A 23,057-nucleotide genomic window follows, 5' to 3' on the forward strand; every position below is an offset into this window, starting at 1 on the left:
ACTACTGACCTGATCGACTCCATGCGAAAGGAACAGATCTTCAGGAACCGATTTAGATTCTTTAGATATAGAATGGGTCTGACATCTCCATTCGGTTTTTGTACCGTAAAGAGGTTTGAATAAAACCACAAACCTTGCTCTTCTGTGAGGATTTGTATGATCACCCACTGAGCCAGTAATCGGTCTAATGCCCGAAACAGAGATTGCCTTTTCCCTGGATCTTTGGGAACGTTTGATCTCAGAAAACGAGGCGGTGAAAACTCCTGAAATTCTAGTTTGTATCCTAGAGACACCGTGGAGATGACCCACCTGTCCTGAATTTCCTCTTGCCAGACTTCTGAGTATTGCAGAAGTCTTCCCCCCACTCTGGCGGGGGGGTGCCTCTTCATAATGAGGCTTTAGAATTCTGCTTTGCAGATTTCCGGCCCCAGGTCATCTTCTGTGCCTGGGCCTGACCCTGAGGCTTTCCTCTATTGTCTGACGGTGGAGGCCGTCTCCACTGCCTAGAGGCGGATGCCCCTGGAGCACTTTCTTTTGACTGGCAAAAGAGTACTCTTCACACTAGAAATCATTTGGCTGTATTTGTCCAAATCATCCCCAAATAGTCGATCCCCATGAAAAGGGAAACTAGTCAGAAGCCTTTTGCAAGGTGCTTTGGCTGACCAATTTTTTAACCACAGGCTCCTATGCATGTGTACTAGCACAAGCACAAGGTGGGACGCCTGGTGAATAGAGTCTTTCATGGCGTCTATGACAAAACATAATGCCTTTGGTAGTTTGGCCAAATCGCAGGCCTGTTATGCAGGGACCTCCTTAAGGGCCTGTCTAAACTGGTCCTTTAGGGACTGACAGATGCCTATTGCAGCGACTGCAAGCTCAGTACCAGCCCCTGCCAAGCAAAAAAGAGGATTTTAACAGGAATTCCCACATTTTATCAGCGGGATCTTTAAGCATTTGTGCATTGTCTACTGGGCAAGTTAGACATTTATTCACACTGGGAATTGCAGCGTCAACTGCTGGTACATTCCATTTTTTGGTGAATTTCTCCTCCATGGGATAGAGAGCTGAGAATCTCTTTTGAGGGAGAAAGTGCTTATCCAGGTGATCCCATTCAGCATAAATACGTTTTTCTAGTAATGCATGTACGTCAAAACGCATGAAAAGGCTGTAAAGGTTTTAAAGAACCTGAAGAAGAAACAGAACTTTCAGCTGACTCTGTTAGGGGTAGCTTGAAAGAGGAACGAACCATCTCCGTAAGAGATTGTACCAGCAATTTCTCAGATTGCAAGGCTGAAAAAGGTTCATCCACCGTTGTCTCCTCCGCAGAGGAGTAATCGATTTGTCTTTCCTCCTGATTGCCTAAGGGTAATACCTCATCCTGTACCCACTTGTTCCCTTGGTAGGGGGTCTGAGATGGGGGAGCGCTTCCTATCCCTCTGGATGGAGGATGCGAATAAAGCCGCTAATCATCCTTCTAGGCCCTGCAGGGCGGAGGAAAATGCATCTTCAGTCACTAAGACGGGGCTGAGATGTGAGAAGCAGCTGCACCACCAATTGGTTCCAATGACTCACCCTGGCTTGCCACAACTGATATTTCAGGAGAGGATGACAGTGTGGAGGCAAGGCTGGAGTTCCCAGGTCCTGGGGTGGAATCTTTACCTTTTTTTGTGGTGTCTTTTTTGGAAGTCATAGTGCTAAGTGCAAAAGCAGAAGCACTAAGTAAATGCACTATTTGCTGAGCAATAGTCTAGCAATATAATGCCGCTATATAAAGTTCAGCTTCGTGCTGAGTAACAACGTATTTCCTGTACTGGAAATGCCTGCATACATCCCTTATGTGCCCCAGCTCTCCTGTGTGTCAGACTTCCATCTTTTCGGTTGTTCATCCGATAGGGATCTTCTGTTAATAAGAAGCGTCTTTTTAAAAGCCTCAGGTCCGAGCTGCGTCCCTGGCGCCTGCGCCATGTGGACGCCGCTTCCCGCACACTGCGTCACTCCTAAACCACGCCCCCCTCGCCACTAACCTGCCCCTCCCCTCTGCTTCAAATTAACAGCGGTCCACATTCGGGTCTGCCAGTGCAGACCCATAGGAGGGGAGGCTCTGTACTCTGTAAAAATAAAAACAAGTATGGACAGGGTTAGGGAGGAGTATTTATGGCTTATGTGGGGATATTTCAGCAGCTCAGTTATTGGCATAAAGGCTGTAAGGAAATAAAACACCGTGAAGCCGCCACCGCTCCCCCTGGGTGGGGAGAGTACCAGTTGTACCTCCCAACCCCATTAGTTCCCCCAGGGGGAGAACAAGCTGTTCATGATTTTAAAAAATTCCCCCTGGCTGCTGAGACCACACACATGCTGTTTTTAGCTGGACTCAGCTGACTGAAAAGCAACGTATCAAGGTATGTGCATTTACTCCCTCTAGTGGAGACTTTAAGGCATGACAACATTTTACTCATGGAAGATACAACCATAGGTGAACTTTTTACGGTTCCTAGGCCTTTTCCCTTACCTTATCCTCGCTGCAGGATACTGCTGTAACAGACAGATCCAAACTTCACCCATCATGGCGGGCTGCGTTTAGCAAACCTTCAAGGACCGGGTCCCTTTTATAGGGTTTCCACTAACTTGGACCTGTATTAGTACCCCGCCAGGAAAAACTTTAGGTAATGTAGCGTGTCCAAAGTAGAGGTCGACCGATATGGGTTTTTCTCTGGCCGATGCCTGATATTTAGAAATCGCGGTGGCCGATGGCCGATATATTTGGCCGTTTTTTTTGGCCCGATATATTTGGCTGATTTTTTTTTTTCCCTTCAGCTCATAAAATCTAACAGTTAGACCCCTTTCACACTGGGGCATTTTTCAGGCGCTTTTGGGCTAAAATAGCGCCTGTAAAGTGCCTGCAAAACGGCTCCCCTGCAGTCTCAGTGTGATATCCCAAGTGCTTTCACACTGAGGCGATGTGCTGGCAGGATGTTAAAAAAAAGTCCTGCAAGCAGCATCTTTGGAGCGGTGTATACCGCTGCTCCACCACTCCTGCCCATTGAAATGAATGTGCACCGCTGTCTAAGCGCTTGCAAAGCGTTTCGGCAGCGGCGCTTCAGGGGTGCATTTAACCCCTTCCTCGGCCGCTAGCTGGGTTATAAGCGCCCAGCTAGCAGCCGAATAGCGCCGCTAAAATGACGGTAAAGCGCCGATAAAACTAGCAGCGTTTTACCGTCAACGCCCGCCTGCTCCAGTGTGGGAGCAACCTTAAGTAATATGTGATACAGAAAATTTTTTACATTTAAACATTTATTAAACAAAACAAACCTCCAATCAGTTCACTTGTATGTATAATTTAGATAACAAAAAAAACTATATCGTAAATATTAAATACACAAAAACAGGTAATCAAAACTTTTGGACGAAAAAAAATGGGCTAACTTTACTGCTTAGTTTTTTTTTTAATTCATTAGTGTATTTTTTTGCAGTGACGTCATGGGCCACGGCACGGACTCCCGTAATTGGGAACAGGATACCTGTATCCTGTCCCCCCCATCCCCACTGAAAGGTGCCAATTGAGGCACCGGAGGGGAAGAGGAGACAAATGAGTGGAAGTTCCAATTTTGGGTGGAACTCCGCTTTAAGGTAAAAAAAACACTTGAGGCTTTAGAATCACTTCAAGTCCATGTGCCCCTGAAAGAACAAGTGGTCCTATGCAGGATGTGGAATATCCTTGCAATTCTTCCTAAAATGGAAGGAAATTACCACCCCTTGTGATTATGTCATGTGCAAAAGGAACCTTTCCTGAGCAGAGTCAGCCGACCAAGCTGTAAGCCATAATATTCTGTACATACATGCAGAAAGGCCATTCTGGAGATTTGATGAGGACAGGCAGAAGAACATTTACAGCTGTTCACACTAACCGTTTCTGGAAGTGGTGATAGCCTTTGAAACAAAGCAGACAAAGTGGGAGAGAATTCTGCTTTATTCACACAGGCTGCATGTTGTGCATCACTGAACCAGGGTAATGGAGCAGTGGCAGTGCAAGACCTTGCTCTGATACAAAGAAACAGCTATCAACCTAAAGGAACTGAGTTTTCTCAGTTCCTGCAATGGAATGTTCGCTATTTGTCCCATATGCTCTTGCTCCCAAGAGCTTGTCATTTGCCATTGCCAAGTCATGTTTTTCCCCATGGAGGGTACTTAAGGAATGATGTGGACTGAGGGGGTTCAATAACTCTAGTGCAAACAGAGTTCCTGTAGCAGTGGCTCTAAGGTATTATGCAACAGGTGAGCTTAAAAATGATCAACTTGGTCCCTGTTGTGGAAAGGAGGTAATGCTAGAATTAAATTAGAACAACTGCAGAAGCCAAAGGAATAGGGGAGGGCTGGCTCTCCCGAACCCCTGGCTATATTACATTGCGTCTCAAACTCAACACTTGGTGGGAGGCCTAGCGAGGACGACAGCCTCAGAGGATGGAACACATGACTCCACACTGTCTGTAATGTTGCAGTTTAGTTGGGCCAATACCTTAGCTGAAAGTCTAGAGGTGCAGCTTCTTTCCAAACCAAATAAACAGTATCTGACTTCCAGGCTCATACACAATATGGGAGAAAGCTAAACAGCTACGTAAGGTTTCGTGTTACACGAGTACAATCCTATTTGGAATAACCTAACCAACCCTGAATTGGACAAATTGCAGCATGCGGCTAGGTGGCGAGAATATGGGGTTGGACGCATAACAAACATATCATGACTAATGGTCATTTAATCTCCTTTGCACAACTGCAGTCTAGATATGGCATTCCCTTTAATATGTTCTTTTATTACTTACAACTGAAACACGCGGTGAAGGCTCAACCGTCTCTGGGGGCCTCTGAGATGTCACGACCCCGATCTTTGGAAATTATGCAGCAGTCCTGTTCTACCAAGGGCTTTATCTCCGAAAGCTATACTATGCTCCTGGGGGTATATTTGGAAAAATTCCCTAGCTCTACATGTGAAAGGCAGAAGGGGAACATAGGCGATATCCCAGGAGATATCACCTATGGGGGAGGCTCTGGAGGCAGTGAGGGGGTGCTCTCAATGTCTCAGAGACTGTCATAATTATACATTCTATTGAGAGTCCACCATACCCCACTCAGGCTACATTTCATGGGCGTACATCCTGACCCCCATAAGCGCTAGATGTAACAGGGATGTAGGGGACTTAATACTTGCTATGGAGATGCCTGAAGCTCCATCGCTATGGAATGCTGTGGTTACTACGGTAAACTCCGCATTTCAGATCTCTATAGACATAGATCCTAAACACTGTATACTAGGTTCGCTTAATGCTGTAATACCAGATAGGCATGTTAAAGAGGCTGCAATCCAGAGCATTGTTTCAGACTTGCAGGCTCATTTTACTTTACTGGACTTCCAGTACCCCCCCCCCCCTTTCGCCTCAAATGTGGCTTGCACAGATGGGCACAACATTGAGGTTAGAAAAGCTGATATATCAGCATAGGGGCAGCTTTTCCAAATTTAGGGAGGTATGGGGCAGTTGGTTGGCTTCTCCTGATTTGGCCCCAACTGAATTAGTATTGGACAGGTTATTGTTGTAAAATATGATATTACAAAAATAACGTTTAATTTAGCAGGTAATGTTATGGCTGAAAATTGTAAGCCCTTGGTTTCCAAATCTACATGCTTTGTTATGGTGGCCCTAGTGTCCCGGTTGTGCACGGCCCTAGATACTGCTTTACATGGCGCTTAAAGCATTCCCATGATGTGAACTACAGTACAGGTATGCTGAATTGATATTTGATGTGAACTACATGTACTTTTAATTTTTGGTTGTACAAATTTGTGACATCTCAACAAACCTTTACCCGATTAAAAAAAAAACAAAAGAAAAAACGGTCAGCTTGGGTTGCCATTGTAAGCTGGAAGCACACAGTTAGGAGTCTTAAAGAAGAGAATGAATTCTGTGTAGCAAAAAGCTGCACAAGGAGGTGTCGAGATATAGGAAAAGTGTGTATGATGTCTACCAGGGTTCTAACTGAAATGCAAAGTAAGGCCAGGTCAAAGTATGTATGGAAAGATGTGATGAGTAAGGGTCAGGATGAGTGTTTTTTTTTTTTCATTAGCACAAAGTGCCAAAGCTGCTATGGACTATAGGTGTAAAGAAATGGGAACCACATAAAAAAAAAAAAAAAACGTTGCAGGAGGATTTAAACTGTTTTTTTTTTTTAATACAATTTGGCACAAGTGTACTCTGTCTTAAAGCGGGGTTCCACCCAAATTTTGAACAATATCTGTATGTATTCTCTTCCTTGCCTAGATGCTGACATGCCGTTTAAAAAAATTTAAATCGCCATAATTACCTTTTATTTTTCTATTCTTCTTTGCATTTCCTGGTTCTCCTCCCGTGGGAGTAGGCGTGTTTCTAGCCTCTCCCAGACTCCGCACAGTCTCCTGGGAGCTAGTCTCAGGCTCCCCAGGATGCCACTGAGCATGTGCGGGAACGAGCGGTGAATGCTGGGAGCTCCCAGCATTCACCGCATCCAGGAAATAAATGCTAGTGGGCTTCAAATGCCCACAATGAAGACAGAAACCGCCTGCAGTGAATAATATAAGTTATTCTTTCCGACGAAATCTGACACAGGTGGACATATTACACACAATATGTGAGTATGTAATGCTGAGAAGAAAAGTTTGTGAACTCAAAAAAAACCCAAAAAACGATAGATAGGTGGACCCCCGCTTTAAGGCCAAGACCTAGGCAGGGGAGGACAAACACTTTATCCTGGAAACGGCTATTGGCAAGGGATAAAGGGGAAAAAAAAGTGCGTTGGGAGACCAGGACAAGGCCTCATGGTTAGACCAGGGAGTTTATATCATGGTGGAACGGGTAGTTGGGTTCTAGGCTGTGTAATTAACCTCAATGATTAGGACCAGTCACCCAAAAGAACATGCAACTTTGATAAAGATTTGGGTTGTCTATCTCAGAAGAAAGTTAATCATAAATTTCTCTGGATCGGTTAGCTATATATTTGGCTAAAATGAGAGTGGTCAGCTACAAGAACGCTCCTGTTAGCGCACAGAAGGTTTTAAGAAGAGTCTCCACTCGCCTATCCATTGAGTCTTTTAAGGAGGGGGTACTCTCAGTAGGGATGGTAGTGTCAGCATCAAGTGAAAGAATGGTAGCTGGGTCCAACGTGGGGACAAATCCTTTTTTGCTAAATTCTGCATCCATAGGATACAAGGCTTTGAAATTAAAAGGAGGGTAAATCTCCCTTAACATTTGCATCCTCTCCCATCTTACTCAAAATAAAAAACATTTGTGCAGGGCACTTTGTTCCTTTTACTGCTGCTGACTTTTGGTTCCAACATCCCATGTATTTGTCAGCGTCACCCCATAGCCCACGACTATGGCACTGTTCCATGCATGTTCACTGGACTTATGGTTCAAGTTTATGGTCTCCCCAGTGCTGTTATTCGTTTTCAGTGTCACCCTCTGACATGTATATTGTTCATTGTTTACAGACTTGCACGATTATTTTGGGTGTCTGACCTATATATTGGTATAATCACTGAGTCTCTATAAATAACAATTAAAAAAATTATCAGGGAGGGGAAATAAATGAGTTTGGCCAATCACTGCATAAGGCCCAGTTTGTCCGACCCAGAGTGAGAAATGGCTTTTTACAAAAGGCCCTCTTCCTAGAGCAATGAGTATATGGTGAATATGCAGCACTAGGCGTATCATTCCAGAGATTAGTACAAACTGCCTCGAACAATGAACCCACAGAGACCAGCATATGGAAAGAGGATTAGGAACTAACTTCCTTAAAAAGCCAAGGAGAGAAAGCTTGAGGCATCTATGGCAAAAAAATATGCATTTCATTTGGACTGCAACGCAGCGGGTGCATCAGGTAATTGTTTAGGCAGTATTAAATTCAGGGGAAGGTGAGGCAGAAGAGCATTTGTAGTTGATAGCCCCCACTGATTCCAGAAGTGGCAATAGCTTCTAGAATACATCAGGCAAGGAGACTGAATTTAGCATGAGTCAAACAGGTTGCATGCAGCGCAGGCAGGGATCTGAAGTTATATATGGAGTCTGTCCTGTGTGTTTGACTCCCAAGAGCTGGCAATACTCCAAACTGGGGTATTAGGGGGTTCAGTATCCAGTATGAAGGAGTCGTAGTAACCAAGGTGCTAACTAAGTGCCAATGGCGGTTTCCTTTTGAAGTTGGGCAACAGGCAAATTATCAACTTGTGTTGTCGGCAGAAAATGGCAGTCAAAAGTGTATAGCTGAGTTTCTTACAGGCACTACTACAGTAGTTAAAAAGAAACTTCCGGTTGGGATGCAGAAAAAAAATAAAAATTTGAATAGGTAAATGTTATAATAGTGTTACCCATTAGGCCGAACAGTGAGACAATACAGTTAGGGGAAAACACTAAGAATGCAATTCCCTTAAATGCTATGAGTAAGAACTCATACAGCGTGAAAAACGCATTAGCATGTTCCTTGCATTCCCCTTCTGTCTGTTTGCCATTTTCTACCCTTTTTTGTTTTTTTAAAAAGGTGGTTTCAGCAGTGCGGCCATCCAAACTTCTCTTTTCATTTGTACTTCAGCTACAAGCTGGGCTAGCACCTGAATGTGCTACTGTGCCAGATGGTAAGCTGGCCGACCTGGAGCAGTGCGTTTCCTTCTCTTGCAATCCTTTACACCTATGCCATTCATACTTCTGAGCCATCAAGATCTATAAGCCAGAAACTGATTGTCTCTGTTACGGTTTCAAGTCCAGACTTTACCTGTCAAAATGGGTTTACCTGCAGAGGGTTCTTCAGGGTCTGAGTGCCATAGGGATAGACCTTGTCCCTGGACCTGTATAGCACACTGTGGCTTATTATACTAACAGCACATTTCAAGGTAAGCTTAGAACACTGGATACAGCGTCTGAAGCGAACATTACAGGCCAGTCCTGCGATTGCAGGATCTGGGTACAGTTCAAGGTGTGTTAAAAAAAACAAAACAAAAAATCACTGACCAAATGAGCCAAGAACTCAATAAGCAGTCAGATCTTGATAGAAGTGTCAGTCAAAGGAGGTAATGAACTCTGGTGTAGATAGTTGCAAGGACACTAGCAAAAACACTGTAGCCTCATGGAGTGGGAGGGGTTTTATGGGCACACTAGAGAACGGACCTAGAAAAGCTTTTGCCAGTGTCCAATCACCCTAAGGTAGTGGCATATAACCAATGGTCTATGACTTAAATTCTGTGTTCTGTACAATAAAGTTATTAAGTTAGTCTTTAACATAGCAAAGCTGCAGAAAAAAAATCTATCCTCATAGGACTGTCAAAAAGCTGTGGCCAGCTGGTAGCAGGTGGTGTAGTTTTGGGAAGGCCTACAGTTTTTGTTTGCATCTAACCCACAGCAAAGTGAGCCAGAAGTCCTCTCCAACCCCCTCCCCCCCCCCTGCAGCCAGCCCATTGAGAAAGCGCAGTCCAATTCACGCATGCGCAGTAAGAAGCCAGCTGTGAAGCCACAAGGCTTCAATGCTGGTTTCCCTTAGCCAAGGTGGCAGCAGCAGCAACCGAGAGCCAATTCAAGAATCAACGCCTGGACAATCCCAAATAGTAAAAGTCAGCAGCTACAGTATGTGTGGCTGCTGACTTTTACAGTTTTTTTTTTTTGGGGGGGGTGAACACTTCTTTAACTATAGCAGGGGAAAAGAGCAGATTTTCTGCCTATCAGACATGAATTGTGTGGCAGAACTATGTAAATCTCCGTAGGAATTGCCCGGAGTTCAGAACTCCAATTACCTCCTTGCAACTTACAGTAAATATACCAGTTCAGCGTGGGTTTTCATCAAAACTGGAATTTAACTTTAAAGACATAAGTTGTCAAGTTTTTGCTATTCTACGCAGTATCCTGCGTTCACATCTATTATTTTTACTTTCTTTTGGTCGATATTATAGAAGATGAAATTAGAAAAGTATTATGTCTTGGCAGAGTTTACAATAGAAAAGAAAAATCACCATCCAATGGGCTTTACTGAATAAAAAAACAAAAATACAATTGATGTCATCACGAACAGCAGACTCATTTATACTATGTCCTTGGGAGAATATATTCCAATTCCACTTATACCAAATTCTGCTTCTGCTAAGAAAACAATGTCAAAATGACTCAATTTATCCTTTCCTAAAAATGTTCATGTTCTGAAAAGAAAACTGAAGGTATATGGAAATCACAGATTCCTTGAAGATGCTTATATATATGGAATATAAAACATTGGGAAAAAAAAAAACCAACATGATAATTCTATCCAACAAGAAGAATGAGCAGCACATTTTAGTCTGCTGAAAAACACACCACACTCCTGTGCAGCATTAACACTGCACAATTCTTGGATTTAAATAAAACAAACCAAAAAAACTATTAAATGCAAGAAGAAACTTTTAACTTTTTTTTTTTTTTTTTTTATAAAATTTCAAAACCCGTTCACTGTGAGATCCTGGTAATTTGGGAATATTTTTTTTTCCATCCACATTCTAAGCTGTCCTATCTTGAATTATTTAAAATTTGACATTAACAGCTTCAATATAGGGCACTTTTACCCTGTTACTGCCCAGGCCAATTTTCAGCGCTGTCACACCTTGAATGACAATTGCGTGGTCTCAACGCTGTACCCAAATTACATTTTTATCATTTTTTTTCACACAAATAGAGCTTTCTTTTGGTGGTATTTAATCACCGCTGGTTTTTTAATATTTTTGAAAAAAAAAAAAGTTGTTAGTTTGTCAGAAAATTTTATAAATAAGTAATTTTTCTCCTTCACTGATGTGCGCTAATGAGGATGCACTGATGAGGAGGCACCAATATGCAGCACCAATAGGCACTGAATTGCATCACTGATGGGCACAGTTGGAGCTGCACAGATAATCAGGGCACTTATCCGAGTAGTTTCATCAAATTCTTTGTTTTCAAAATAAAAAAAAATTTCACGATCAGGGAAAATCTATACTCCGACATGACCATGCCAAAGAATGAAGTGGCAAGTAATTTATTAGTTGTCCAATACTACTTCTGCAGGGGTTTGCCCACCACTCCCTGAAATATTATTAGGCCCGAGAAATTTCCAAATGTCATCTTTGGTCACTGGTTCCCACTTTCTGCTTCTTAGAAACTTCAGATGCAGAGTAGCTAATTGTTGCTCTTCGTACCGGTTTGTCTCAGTAACTATTTTTTCAATAACCTCATCGGTCAGAAATAATTGTAAGTATGCCAAGGGGTTGTCGTGTTCAACATTTACTTTCATACCAGATGCTCCAGTAAATGGGAATTTTGGGGGCGCTGCCTGATCCGTACCATAGTCAATACAGCACCAAGTTCGCACAACACTGAGCTCAGTCGCAGAATCGTCACTTTCAGTGTATGATGACCAATTTCCCCATGAATCACCATCGCTCAATTCAGCAAGTGATTCTAATTCACTATTGCTGTTTTCTAGCTGGTCTAAAACCACTTTAGACCTAAAGGGATGCTTTTTAGATGCCATGAACGTTCTCAAGTTTTCAGGCAGAAAAAAATGGTAAGAGTGCAGACAGGACACTGGACAAAGCTGAGGTGAAATGGTTTGCTATAGTAATGTAATCCTAATAGAAATATGAAAAAAGGGGAGCACTCACATTGCCACATCTGTAAATTAGAGAGGAAAAAAGGGTACTCGAAGAGTAACCAAAGGTCGGACTTTTAAGGCATAGAAACAATGGAAGTAGAAAAAATAATATTTATTGAAAAAAAAATACATAATATAATCAGTGTTCACGAATGTTAAAAATCGTGTAAAATGATAACAGTTTGTACAGTGAGCCCTTGTGTGTCTACGCGTTTCACCGTTAGGCTTCTTCAGGAGCGATCAAGGTTGTTAATAGACCAAGCCTCACGTACAAAAATCGGAAAAGTTTTCACCAAACATATCCAATTTATGGACTATTTTCAAAAGGTATACAGTGGCAGGCTGTCTCCCAGGGGCAATTCTTCGTCATTTTAGTGCATATACTATCCCTTTACGGGCATTTTATGCAGATGGGATATACAATACCCCATTAGCATTTATGAGTTCCAGTTACATTTTCCTCTATTTGACTCCGGATCCCTGAATATAGTCTTTACCTTTATAAGATGTTCATATGCCCCTGTTTGAGCAACATTCTAACTTTAATAGAATTAGCTACATGCCGGGTGTCTTTTCGCAACCTTTTGAAAATACTCCATAAATCGGATATGTTTTGTTAATAGACCAAGCCTCACGTACAAAAATTGCGAAAGATTTCACTAGACAGTGAGACTTGTTCTCCCATCTTTCTGAACCTTGATCGTGTCCTGAAGAAGCCCAACGGTGAAACGTGTAGACGCACCAGGGCTCACTGTACAAACTTAACATTTTACATGATTTTTAACATTCGAACACTGTGATTATATTATGTATTTTTTTCAATAAATAGTTATTTTTTTCTACTTCTCCATTGTTTCTGTGCCTTTAAAGTCCGACCTTTGGTTACTTTTCGAGTACCCTTTTTTGTAATCCTAACAGAATACAATGTATTGTGAGTATGTCATGTTTTTAACTTTTTTGAATTTGCCGCCCGGTTAAACCCCCCCCCGCGTAGCGGAGCTCACAGGGAAGGCAACCCAGATGTCGGCATCGGCCAGAGGACACAACGGGTTGACATCAGGGGATCGTAGGGACAAGTAACACTACAGGGATACTACAATGTAACCCCAAGCGTGGCCCCCTCTCTGCTATAGCCTTCAGTTTAGTAACAAGCAGTATCAGAAGTATCAAAACTCCATGGGGGGGGGGTGCTGTGTCCGATCCATCAATGAACTGAAATGGATTTTATGGCAAGTTCAACAATCCAATTTTCGCTTTCGTTCATGGAGGGACACAGCTCTCCATATTCAGAACATCCCCAAGCAGTGCCAAAACATGACAGGTGGAACAAAGATTCAAGTCTAAACACAAGAAGCCAACAAGGTAACAGGAGCACAACAAAAAACAACAGGAGCTTAACCTGAACAATACACCCCCAAAGAGGGAACAGATCCTCTAGACAGCAGCCTGCAAAACCTTGCAGCCATAAGAAGCATCCGCAGATGCCAAAACATCCACCTTTGTAGAATTTAGTGAAAGTGTGCACCGACAACCAAGTCACTGCCTTGCAAACCTGCGCTACTGATGCCTGATGACGGAAGGCCCAAGAAGCATTAAGCGCCCAAGTAGAGTTCGCCGTTACAGGGAAAGGAGGAACCAGACCCTTAAAAGAATAAGTCTGAGTCACGGTCTGTCTGATCCATCTGGAAAAGGTTGCAGGAAAAGCAGACAGTCCTTTTCTTGGTCCGACCGTGATCACAGTGAGTCTGATCCTCCAAAAAGACTCCATGGCTGCCAGATACACACGAACCTCTCGAACCACATCCAGGGCATGCAACGCAAATTCCTTGGAACGAGCGGGCCTGGGACACAAGGAAGGAAACACAATGTCTTCATTCAAATGGAAGTCAGAGACAACCTTAGGTAGGAACGACGGGCATGGACAAAAAAAAAATCTCATTTTTGTGGACCATCAATTAGGGGTACGACAAGATGCTGCCAGTTCCGATACCCTGTGAGCAGAGGTAAATGCCACCTTGTATGATAGCGTAAGCAGGGGAATCTCCCGAATATTTCCAAAGGGAGGTTTCTGGAGAACTGAAAGCAAAACTTCAAATCCCGCGGCGGTACAGGTGACTGCACTGGCGGAGTCAAGGGTGGAACCCCTTGAAAGAAAGTATGCACTAAAGAATGTGTGGCCAAGGGTCGCTGAAAGAAGACCACCAGGGGAGACACCTGGCCCTTGATGGTAACTAAAGGCCAACTTCTGCTCAACACCTCGTTGAAGGAAGGTCAAAATCCAAGCCACCGAAAAGGAAAGAAGGTGAACACTAAATGGACTCGTACCACGAGATGAATGCTCTCCGTGTACGATGGTAAATCTTACTAGGGATAAGCAGCTGTGAAAGGTAGGAAACAAAGTCCAACCCAGCTCCAGGTTACTAATTTATTCAGGTAAGACCTTCAGATATATGGAGCACATTCTTTGATTCACCCATAAATAGTTGGACTGGGCAAATAACCTTTAATGTCTATGGCAGGGGTGTCCAAACTTTTTTCAAAGAGGGCCAGATTTGATGAAGTGAACATGCGTGAGGGCTGACCATTTTGCCTGGCATTCTTTGAACCATTAAAATTAAATGCAATTTAATGAATACACTGCCCAAAAAGAATTCTCTTGCCTTTGTGGCTGTGTGTGGTGAAGAGTCTAAGGATGAGCTTGGGCGTGTTATTTGGATATACTGTATTTATCGGCATATAACACGCACCTTCACCTTAAGAAGGAAGTCTTCAGGAAAAAAAAAAAAATTTAAATAAAGAACTGTGAAGCAAAATAAGGGTCAGTGCCCATCAATGCAGCCTAATCAGTGCCCACCTGCAGCCTCACCATTGCCATCACTAAAGCCTGATCCATGCAGCCTCGGGGGGACGGGACAAGCGCCAACAGATTACATACAGGAGAATCTCCCTTTTACTCGGCGACCTCTTTAATACAAATTCCCGCCTCCTATGATAGACAGAACTAACGTCCAATGCCAGCCCAGGAGACGGGACTTCCTATTAGAGGCCGTTGAGTAAACAGGAGATTCTCCTGTATGTAATCTGATGGCACTCGCCTCGCCCCATCACTTTCCCCTCCGAGGAACAATAAATACAGTATATATCTTTTATGCCCCCAACTAATTGCGACGCGGCGCGCTGGGATTTGTTGGGGGCCACAAAAGTTATATATATACAAATTACCAGTGGGGCCATATGAAACGGGACCACGGGCCAGACTTTGGACATGCCTGGTCTATGGAAACCTAAAGAAAACCTGCAAGGATAGATTCATTCCTATGGACAGGCGGGTGTAAACTGCTAATGTGTAAGGTAAAGTCTACAGGCTTAGAAAGATCAGTTTGTAAATTGATGGAAAACTGGCTAAAAGACAGAATCCAGAGAGTAGTGGTTAATGATTCTTACTCTGAATGGTCTAAGGTTATTAATGGTGTACTCCAAGGTTTAGTGTTGGGACCCTTACTTTTAATATCTTTATAAATGATACAGGGTCTGGGGATAAAACTACCATTTCAGTGTTTTCAGATGACACCAAGCTTTGCAGTGGATTAATGTCCTTACATGATGTCGCCAACTTAGAAGCCGACCTCAATGCACTGTTTTATTGGGCAACTATGTGGTAATTGAGGTTTAAGGTTGATAAATGTAAAGTTATGCACTTGGGGGCTAAGAATATGCATTAATCATACATAACGGGGGGGGTGGGGGGGGAACAACTGGGGGAATCCATACTGGAGAAGGATCTGAGGGTTTTGGTAGATCATGAGCTTAATTATAGCATACAATGCCAAGCTGTTGTTTCCAGTCAAAAGTCATTTCGTATTAGGAGAGGTATGGACTCCAGAGAGATCATTTTGCCCCTGTACAAATCATTAGTAAAACCTCATCTGTAATATGCAGTTCAGTATTGGGCACCAGTTCACAAAAAGGATATTGGGGAACTGGAGAAAGTGCAGAAAAGGGGCAAACTGATAAGAGGCATGGAGGAGCTCATCTATGAGGAAAGATTACAGGAACTGCATTTATTCTCTCCTGAGAAAAGGGGGTTAAGGGGGGGGGGGGGGGGGTATGATCAAAATGTACAAACATATAAGGGGACCATATAGTGAACTTAGTGTTGAGTTATTCACTTTAAGGCAGTGGCTCTCAACTCCTGTCCTCAGGTCCTACTAACAGGCCAGATTTTAAGTATTACCTTGGGGAGATGCAGACTAGAATACTGCAATCACTGAGCAGCAAATGATATCGCCTGTGATGTATTTCAGTTATCTTACAAACCTGTCCTGTTAGTGGATCCAGAGGACAGGAGTTGAGAACCACTGCTTTAAGGTCATCACAGAGGACAAGGGGGCACTCTAAGTCTAGAGGAAAAGAGATTTAATCTCCAAATAAGGAAAGGTTTCTTCACAGGAAGAGCTGTGAAATGTGTAATAGACTCCCTCCAGAGGTGGTTCTGGCCAGCTCAGTAGAATGCTTTATAACCGCTTGTCGCCCGTCATATGACGGCCAGGCGGTGCGGCTCTCATTCTGGGAGGGCGTCATATGACGCCCTCGCCTTCCCGTCCCACCAGGGGGCACGCGAGCGAGCCGCCAATCGCGTGCGCCCGCCGTGTCACTGGGCACGCGATGCGCATGCCCGGCGGCCGCAATGTCCGCCGGGCACCCGCGATTGCCCGGTAATACAGCAGGACCGTGGATCTGTGAGTGTAAACACACAGATCCACGTCCTGTCAGAGGAGAGGAGACCGATGTGTGTTCTCAGTATAGAGCAACACCGATCGGTCTCCTCCCCTTGTGAGTCCACCCCCCCTTCAGTTAGAAACACTCCCTAGGAACACAATTAACCCCTCGATCACCCCCTAGTGTTAACCCCTTCCCTGTCGGTCACATTTATACAGTATTTTTATAGCATGGATCGCTGTATAAAAGTGAATGGTCCCAAAAATGTGTCAAAAGTTTCGGATATGTCCGCCACAATATCAGTAGCAGATCACCGCCATTACTAGTAAAAAAAAAAAAAAAAAAATGCTATAAATCTATCCCCTATTTGGTAGACGCTATAACTTTTGCGCAAACCAATAAATATACGCTTATTTCGATTTTTTTTACCAAAAATATGTAGAAGAATACGTATCGGCCTAAACTGAGGAAAATATTTGTTTAAAAAAAAATAAATTGGATATTTATTATAGCAAAAATTAAAAAATATTGTGTTTTTTTTCAAACTTGTCACTCTTGTTTATAGTGCAAAAAATAAAATCCGCAGAGGTGATCAAATACCACTAAAAGAAAGCTCTATTTGTGGAGAAAAAAATAATAAAAATGTCATTTGGGTACAGTGTTGCATGACCGCGCAATTGTCATTCAAAGTGTGACAGGGCTGAAAGTTGAAAAATGGCTTGGGCAGGAAGGGGGTGAAAGTGCACTGTATCGAGATGGTTAAAAAAAGGCCTGGATTCTTTCCTAAATGTACATAATATAACTGGATACTAACATTTATTAGGTAAAGTTGATCATAGGTAAATCAGATTGCCTCTCGGGGATCAGGAAGGAATTTTTTCCCCTGCTATAGCAAATTGGATCATGCTTTGCTGGGGTTTTTCGCCTTCCTCTGGGTCAACTGTGGGTATAGGATTGTATGTTTTTGTTTTCCAATTGAATGAACTAGATGGACTTGTGTTTAACTATGTAACACCCACCTACCTCTGGGTCCAAATCGGCTCTGCTGAAATATAATGGAAACGCAATCCATCCTCTTCTGTTTAGGTGGAGCAGATCGGAAGTAGCCAGGTGTAAACAGACAACAAAGTCAGTTTACTCCCAGTCACCCATAGAGCAGGCTCTGTTCATGTCTGCTCTGCAGAAACTGAGTGAACACGGATGTGTCACCCACCTGCTCTGCTCCAGTCAGCAAGGGATCATCTCACAAATCCCATGTTGATCGTAATGGAATCTGCCCCGTGTGAAAGGGGCCACAAAGTGATTTTAAACCTTTATTTTTTAAATTTTAAATAACATGTTATTCTTACCTGCTCTTTGCAATTGTTTTGCAATAAACGGCATCCATAGACACAGACAGTGGGGCTATGCCCCAACCCACGTCATAGGATTTGATTGACAGCAGCCAATGGCTCCCGTTATTATCAATCTGCAACTTAACTTATAGTGTGTTATTGTTTCAAAACCTTGTATTTATGTGTAACATGTACCTTAATACAGTATACCACTGAGGGAATCCATTTTAAGCATTATATAAGTGGGGTTTGTTCTTGCAGAACTTATCATACCGATATGGACTGTCTGATTAAATGCTCTCTGCTGTAACTGGTGATATGAAACACCCGCAACACACCTAATGGCAGTAAACACTGTGATAAGAGGGAGCTCAGCGTAAAAAGGTTTTTTTTATGGCAAGAAAGAAGTCTTTTTATTTACAAACATGCAATGTGGTAGTCTTGACTAGTGGCCTATTGATTTATATAAACTTATAATGGGTGTTTTTTAATAAGTTCTCTTTAACATGAAAGCAATAAAGACAAAAGATATAATGCAGGAATCACTATTATGTATAATAGCATGTGAAAGTTAGTGATAAAGCAAACATACTGCTGAGGTATTTGTCATAATAAAAGTTGCCTTAACCACTTGAGTGTCCAGTACCATTTTAAACGGTACTGGGAGGGTAGCTATTCATCCCAACGCAGTTTCAAATAGCACAGGGAATTAGCGGCTCCTGCAGTTATGATGGGGATTCAAGCTGAAATTAGCGGCTATCAGTGATAGCTGGCAGCCAGCACTGAGCCCGGGAGCTGAAAAAAATCAGTTCCTGAGCTTCTGAAGTTGGCTCCATAGGAGCTTCCTAGCATTTACAGAGTGTTTGGAGCGTGTAGAAGTGTAACAAGTGACTTCACTGACCTTCCTGTCAGTACAGAGGCTTGGATAGAGATACTGCAGCTCTGTCCAGCGTTTCCCTATAGCAGTAAATCACAGCTATAGTGATCTATTGCTGGCTGATTGCAGGCAATTTCTTTTGAACTTTTAGTGAGAGTAAACCTGTAAAAAAAAAATTGCTGCAGTCATGCTAATTTGTGCCCTGGTAAACCCAACCTAATCTTAATTACTTCAAGGCCAAGCAATTGTTTGACACCTGTTGCTTACAAAGTTAAAATTTGTATTTTTTGCTAGAAAATTACTTAAATCCCCCAAACATTATATATTTTTTTAAAGCAAAGACCGTAGAGAATAACATGGCGGTCATTGCAATATTTTATGTCACAAGGTATTTGCGCAACGGTCTTTCAAAACGCAATTAAGAAGATAAGAAAAAGCATTTCTGCAAAGCACTGGACACTTCTTTTAAAGTGCACAAGTCACTTTGTTTGCTTTTCTTACTGCACTTTATGTGAACAATACTGTTAATATTTATTCATTTATTTTTTTGGATGAGATGTATATTTTTCCTCTTTCATTGTTTCTTATATGGTATGTTAATAACACTACTAGCATCTGTTACATAAAGTAACAGGGGGTCGAACCCCTTCACATTCAACACCTGCAGAACCGATAGCAGGAGTAGGAACACTTAGAGGCCATAACCATTATACACTTCATCAGCACATATCACTATTAACCCTGAAGGCACCTATACCCTTTAGTGTTGTACTCTGCAGAGGGTGTAACACACCAGCACAAGTCACTTTAATCATAGGCTAAAAATGCTACATATAACACATTGGTTTATTGGGATATTTTTCTCTAGCACTTTATTATGCATAATTATATATATATATATATATATACACACACATACACATATATATATATATATATATACACACACACACACACACACACACAGACATTCATACAAGTTTCTCCAAGTGGAACAGCGCCACACCTACACCCTCCACAATTAAAGGAAAGGCATTTTTTTCCTATAATTTATTCCCAATGAAAACCCAAGGGAAAAAAAAAATATTACAATATTCACCTTTTGAACATGTTACACCTATATTTAGGATGCAACCTGCTCAAACATAATAAACGAATGTCCCGTCTATCACCGCGGAAGACAGACTTGTAGGGGGGGTCATTTTACTAAGACCCCTTTCACACTGAGGTGTTTTTCAGGCGCTTTTGGGCTAAAAATAGCGCCTGTAAAAGGGCTCCCCTGCAGTTTCGGGCTTTCACACTGAGGCGATGCGCTGGCAGGACGTTAAGAAAAAAACTCCTGCAAGCAGCATCTTAGGAGCGGTGTATACACTGCTCCTACCCATTGAGATGAATGGCCAGTGCCACTGAACCGCTGGCAAAGCGCCGCTGCAGCGGCGCTTCGCGGGTGGATTTAACCCTTTTCAGGCCGCTAGTGGGGGGTTAAAAGCGCCCTGCTAGCGGCCAAAAACCTCAGCAAAAACGAAGGTAAAGGCCGACGCCGCAGTGTGAAAGCACACTAAAACTGGAGGGTGCAAAATCTGGTGCAGCTCTGCATAGAAACCAATCAGCTTCCAGGTTTTATTGTCAAAGCTTAATTGAACAAGCTGAAGTTAGAATCTAATTGGCTACAATGCACAGATTCTGAGTGCAACAGTTTTAGTAAATTTTCCCCGTACTGTCAACAGACTAAGAGCATGCTGATCAGTCCATTAGTCCACTCACACTCCCTGCAACTCTGAAACAGACAGCCTGTACAGAGGTATGGCACATATATTTAGGAAGAGTATGCAGGATCCTAAAATTGCACCCATGATCCACTGATTGTGGGTGCAATGCTCTGCAGGCTCCTGTGAAAAATAAAAGCACATTTTTTCCTGCAAAAATATGTCAATTTATTTTTTTTGTACATATCATAAAAGTTGAACTTAAAAAAAGTAAGGAGTTCTGATGGACAAATGCAATTTTGCTATGCTGTTAGTGCTGCCTGCTATAAAAGGCCAGTTCAGCAGGAAAATTACACCAGAAAGATTTGCTATATTTACCTTTCAAATTGTTGTTATTTTCTCCAATTTCAACAAGCAATTTAGGTATATTTCCAGCCTGCAAACTGATTTTCTCTCCATTTGCATTTACCACATGCGTTCTCAGAGGAGAACGTATTAACATCTGAAATAGACAAGAAATAAGATTTAATCGTATACAGACAATATTTTTAGATATTGATTCCAGAAGCCATAACCTGTTCTCCTATTCTCAGTCACTGGGGTGCAACATTATCATTACAACGGCTGGGTGTGAGAACACGTCAGAAAGGTCAAAAAGATAACATAAATAAAGCGAGATTACCTTGTTCAACTTGACTTATATGCTTGTTAACCAATGCTGCATTTTAATGGCAGGGCTGCTCAAATGCATGCGCTCAAACGCCTGCTTCGTCTAAAATGCAAAAGCATGCCTGTACCTGCCATGGCCAAAGAATCGCAGCACAAAGCAAGCTTTGGAACAGTTATTCAGATTACACCAATGAAGTTATGGGAATTTTCTGACTTGCGTTTGGTGCTAAAAAATACATAAATACTAGGGCTGCGGAAATTAACGATTAATTCCTCTATTAATCGTTAATTTTTTTCATCAATCAAAATTTTTTTGATCGGTAGGCTGCCTGCCCTGGGGCCGCGCTGTGGCTGCAGCACAGCGATTCGCTCCCTCCTCCTCCACTATATGTCATACACAGTCTGCGGGCATCTCCCGCCATGTGTCTGAGGTGTGTGTGTGAAAACTTTGGCCACGTTGTGAGAAAAGTCCCGCCCTCCTCCTAGATCAGCTCGTGTGATAGACGCAGTGTTCTGTCTATTACATGAGCTGATCTAGGAGGAGGGCGGGACTTTTCTCTCAGCGCGGCCAAAGTTTTCACACTCAGCTCCGAGACACACAGCAGGAGATGCCTGCAGACTGTGTAATCCAGGCACAGGCACTGACTACAGTGAGGCTGCGATTATGGGCACGGTGAGGCTGCGATTATGGGCACGGTGAGGCTGAGATTATGGGCACGGTAAGGCTGAGATTATGGGCACGGTAAGGCTGAGATTATGACGTGTGACATCCTAGCCATGCCCCGCTATGTCCGACTTTGGCCATTGCCATAGCAACGGTGCCAAGTCAAAAGTGATAAGCATTCTACATAAGACGTATGTATGCATTTATAACACAAACCTATATAATGCAATTGTTAGATTAAACTCGTCACGCCTAAGGGTAAAACAAATCCTAAAGTGTTTGTTAACCCAGCACTTCATATTCCTGATATGTGCCTGCTGTACCATGTATTTGTATGAAAAAGTATTCTGTTCTCTTTATATTGCATCCTTTATATGAAATCCCTGATGTTCCTCCTAGTCCCCTTGCTTTCCTATTAAAAACTGACCACAATAAGCAGGACAGCACAACGTGGTGATTTCTCTAGCGATGCTGGAAACACAGTGTACTCTCCTCCAATAATCAGACTTGTCCTAACATGCCCCCGCTGCACAGCCATTCACTGGGAAGGTCAGTGTACTGCTGCGTCTCCTTTCCCCAGCTGAGAACAGAGTGAATGAGCTTATATAAAAAATGTTATCTTAAAATCTGTACAAAAAATGTTTTGCCTTTAATTTCTATTTTAAACCGAATGGGTTGTTTTACAAGGTGATCATTTACAATCATTTTAATGCCCAAGCACAATTTTGCAACTTTTACATATGTTAGTAAAAATAGGATTTTTATTACAGCTTACCTGTAAAATCCTTTTCTTGGAGTACATCATGGGACACAGAGCTTTAAGTAATTACTTAATGGGTTATAGGCCACCTTCAGGTGTTGACACTAGTTATACCAAATCAAGGAAGTTCCCTCCCTATATAACCCCTCCTCCTTCCAGGAGCACATCAGTTTTTGTAGCAAAGCAATATACTTAATCCCAAAAGAGGGACAGGACCTCTGTGTCCCATGATGTACTCCAAGAAAAGGATTTTACAGGTAAGCTGTAATAAAAATCCTATTTTCTTTATTGTACATCATGGGACACAGAGCCTTAAGTAATTACTTAAGGGGACATCCCATAGCAATTCTACTTGAGGGGAGGGAGAGACAACCCGCAGGGTACCCCCAGACTGGAGGACTTATACTGCGCCCAAAGGCGATATCCTCATACCTCCTTACATCCACCTGATAAAATTTTGTGAATGTATGCACCGAAGACCAAGTTGCGGCCTTACAGATCTGGGCCATGGAGGCCTGGTGACACACTGCCCAAGAAGCACTAACCGCCCTGCTAGAGTGCGCCTTAACTTGAAAAGGGGGAATCCTACCCCTTAAATCATAAGTTTGAATTATCACTTGCCCAATCCTCTTAACGACAGTGGATTTCGACACTGCCTGTCCTTTATGAC

The 23,057-nt window shown here is 42.7% G+C and overlaps 1 protein-coding gene across 1 annotated transcript in view; it reads right to left on the reverse strand.

Moving 5' to 3' along the window:
* Nucleotides 1-23,057, reverse strand: part of NUP210 (nucleoporin 210) — a 287,888-nt gene that overhangs the window by 36,671 nt on the left and 228,160 nt on the right. The window contains exon 34 of the mRNA XM_073592410.1: nt 20,673-20,796. Within this exon, the coding sequence (XP_073448511.1) occupies nt 20,673-20,796 (124 nt within the window). The remainder of the gene's footprint in view (nt 1-20,672; nt 20,797-23,057) is intronic.

Source organism: Aquarana catesbeiana, linkage group LG07 (assembly GCF_042186555.1).
Source record: "Aquarana catesbeiana isolate 2022-GZ linkage group LG07, ASM4218655v1, whole genome shotgun sequence".
Classification (NCBI taxonomy): domain Eukaryota; kingdom Metazoa; phylum Chordata; class Amphibia; order Anura; family Ranidae; genus Aquarana; species Aquarana catesbeiana.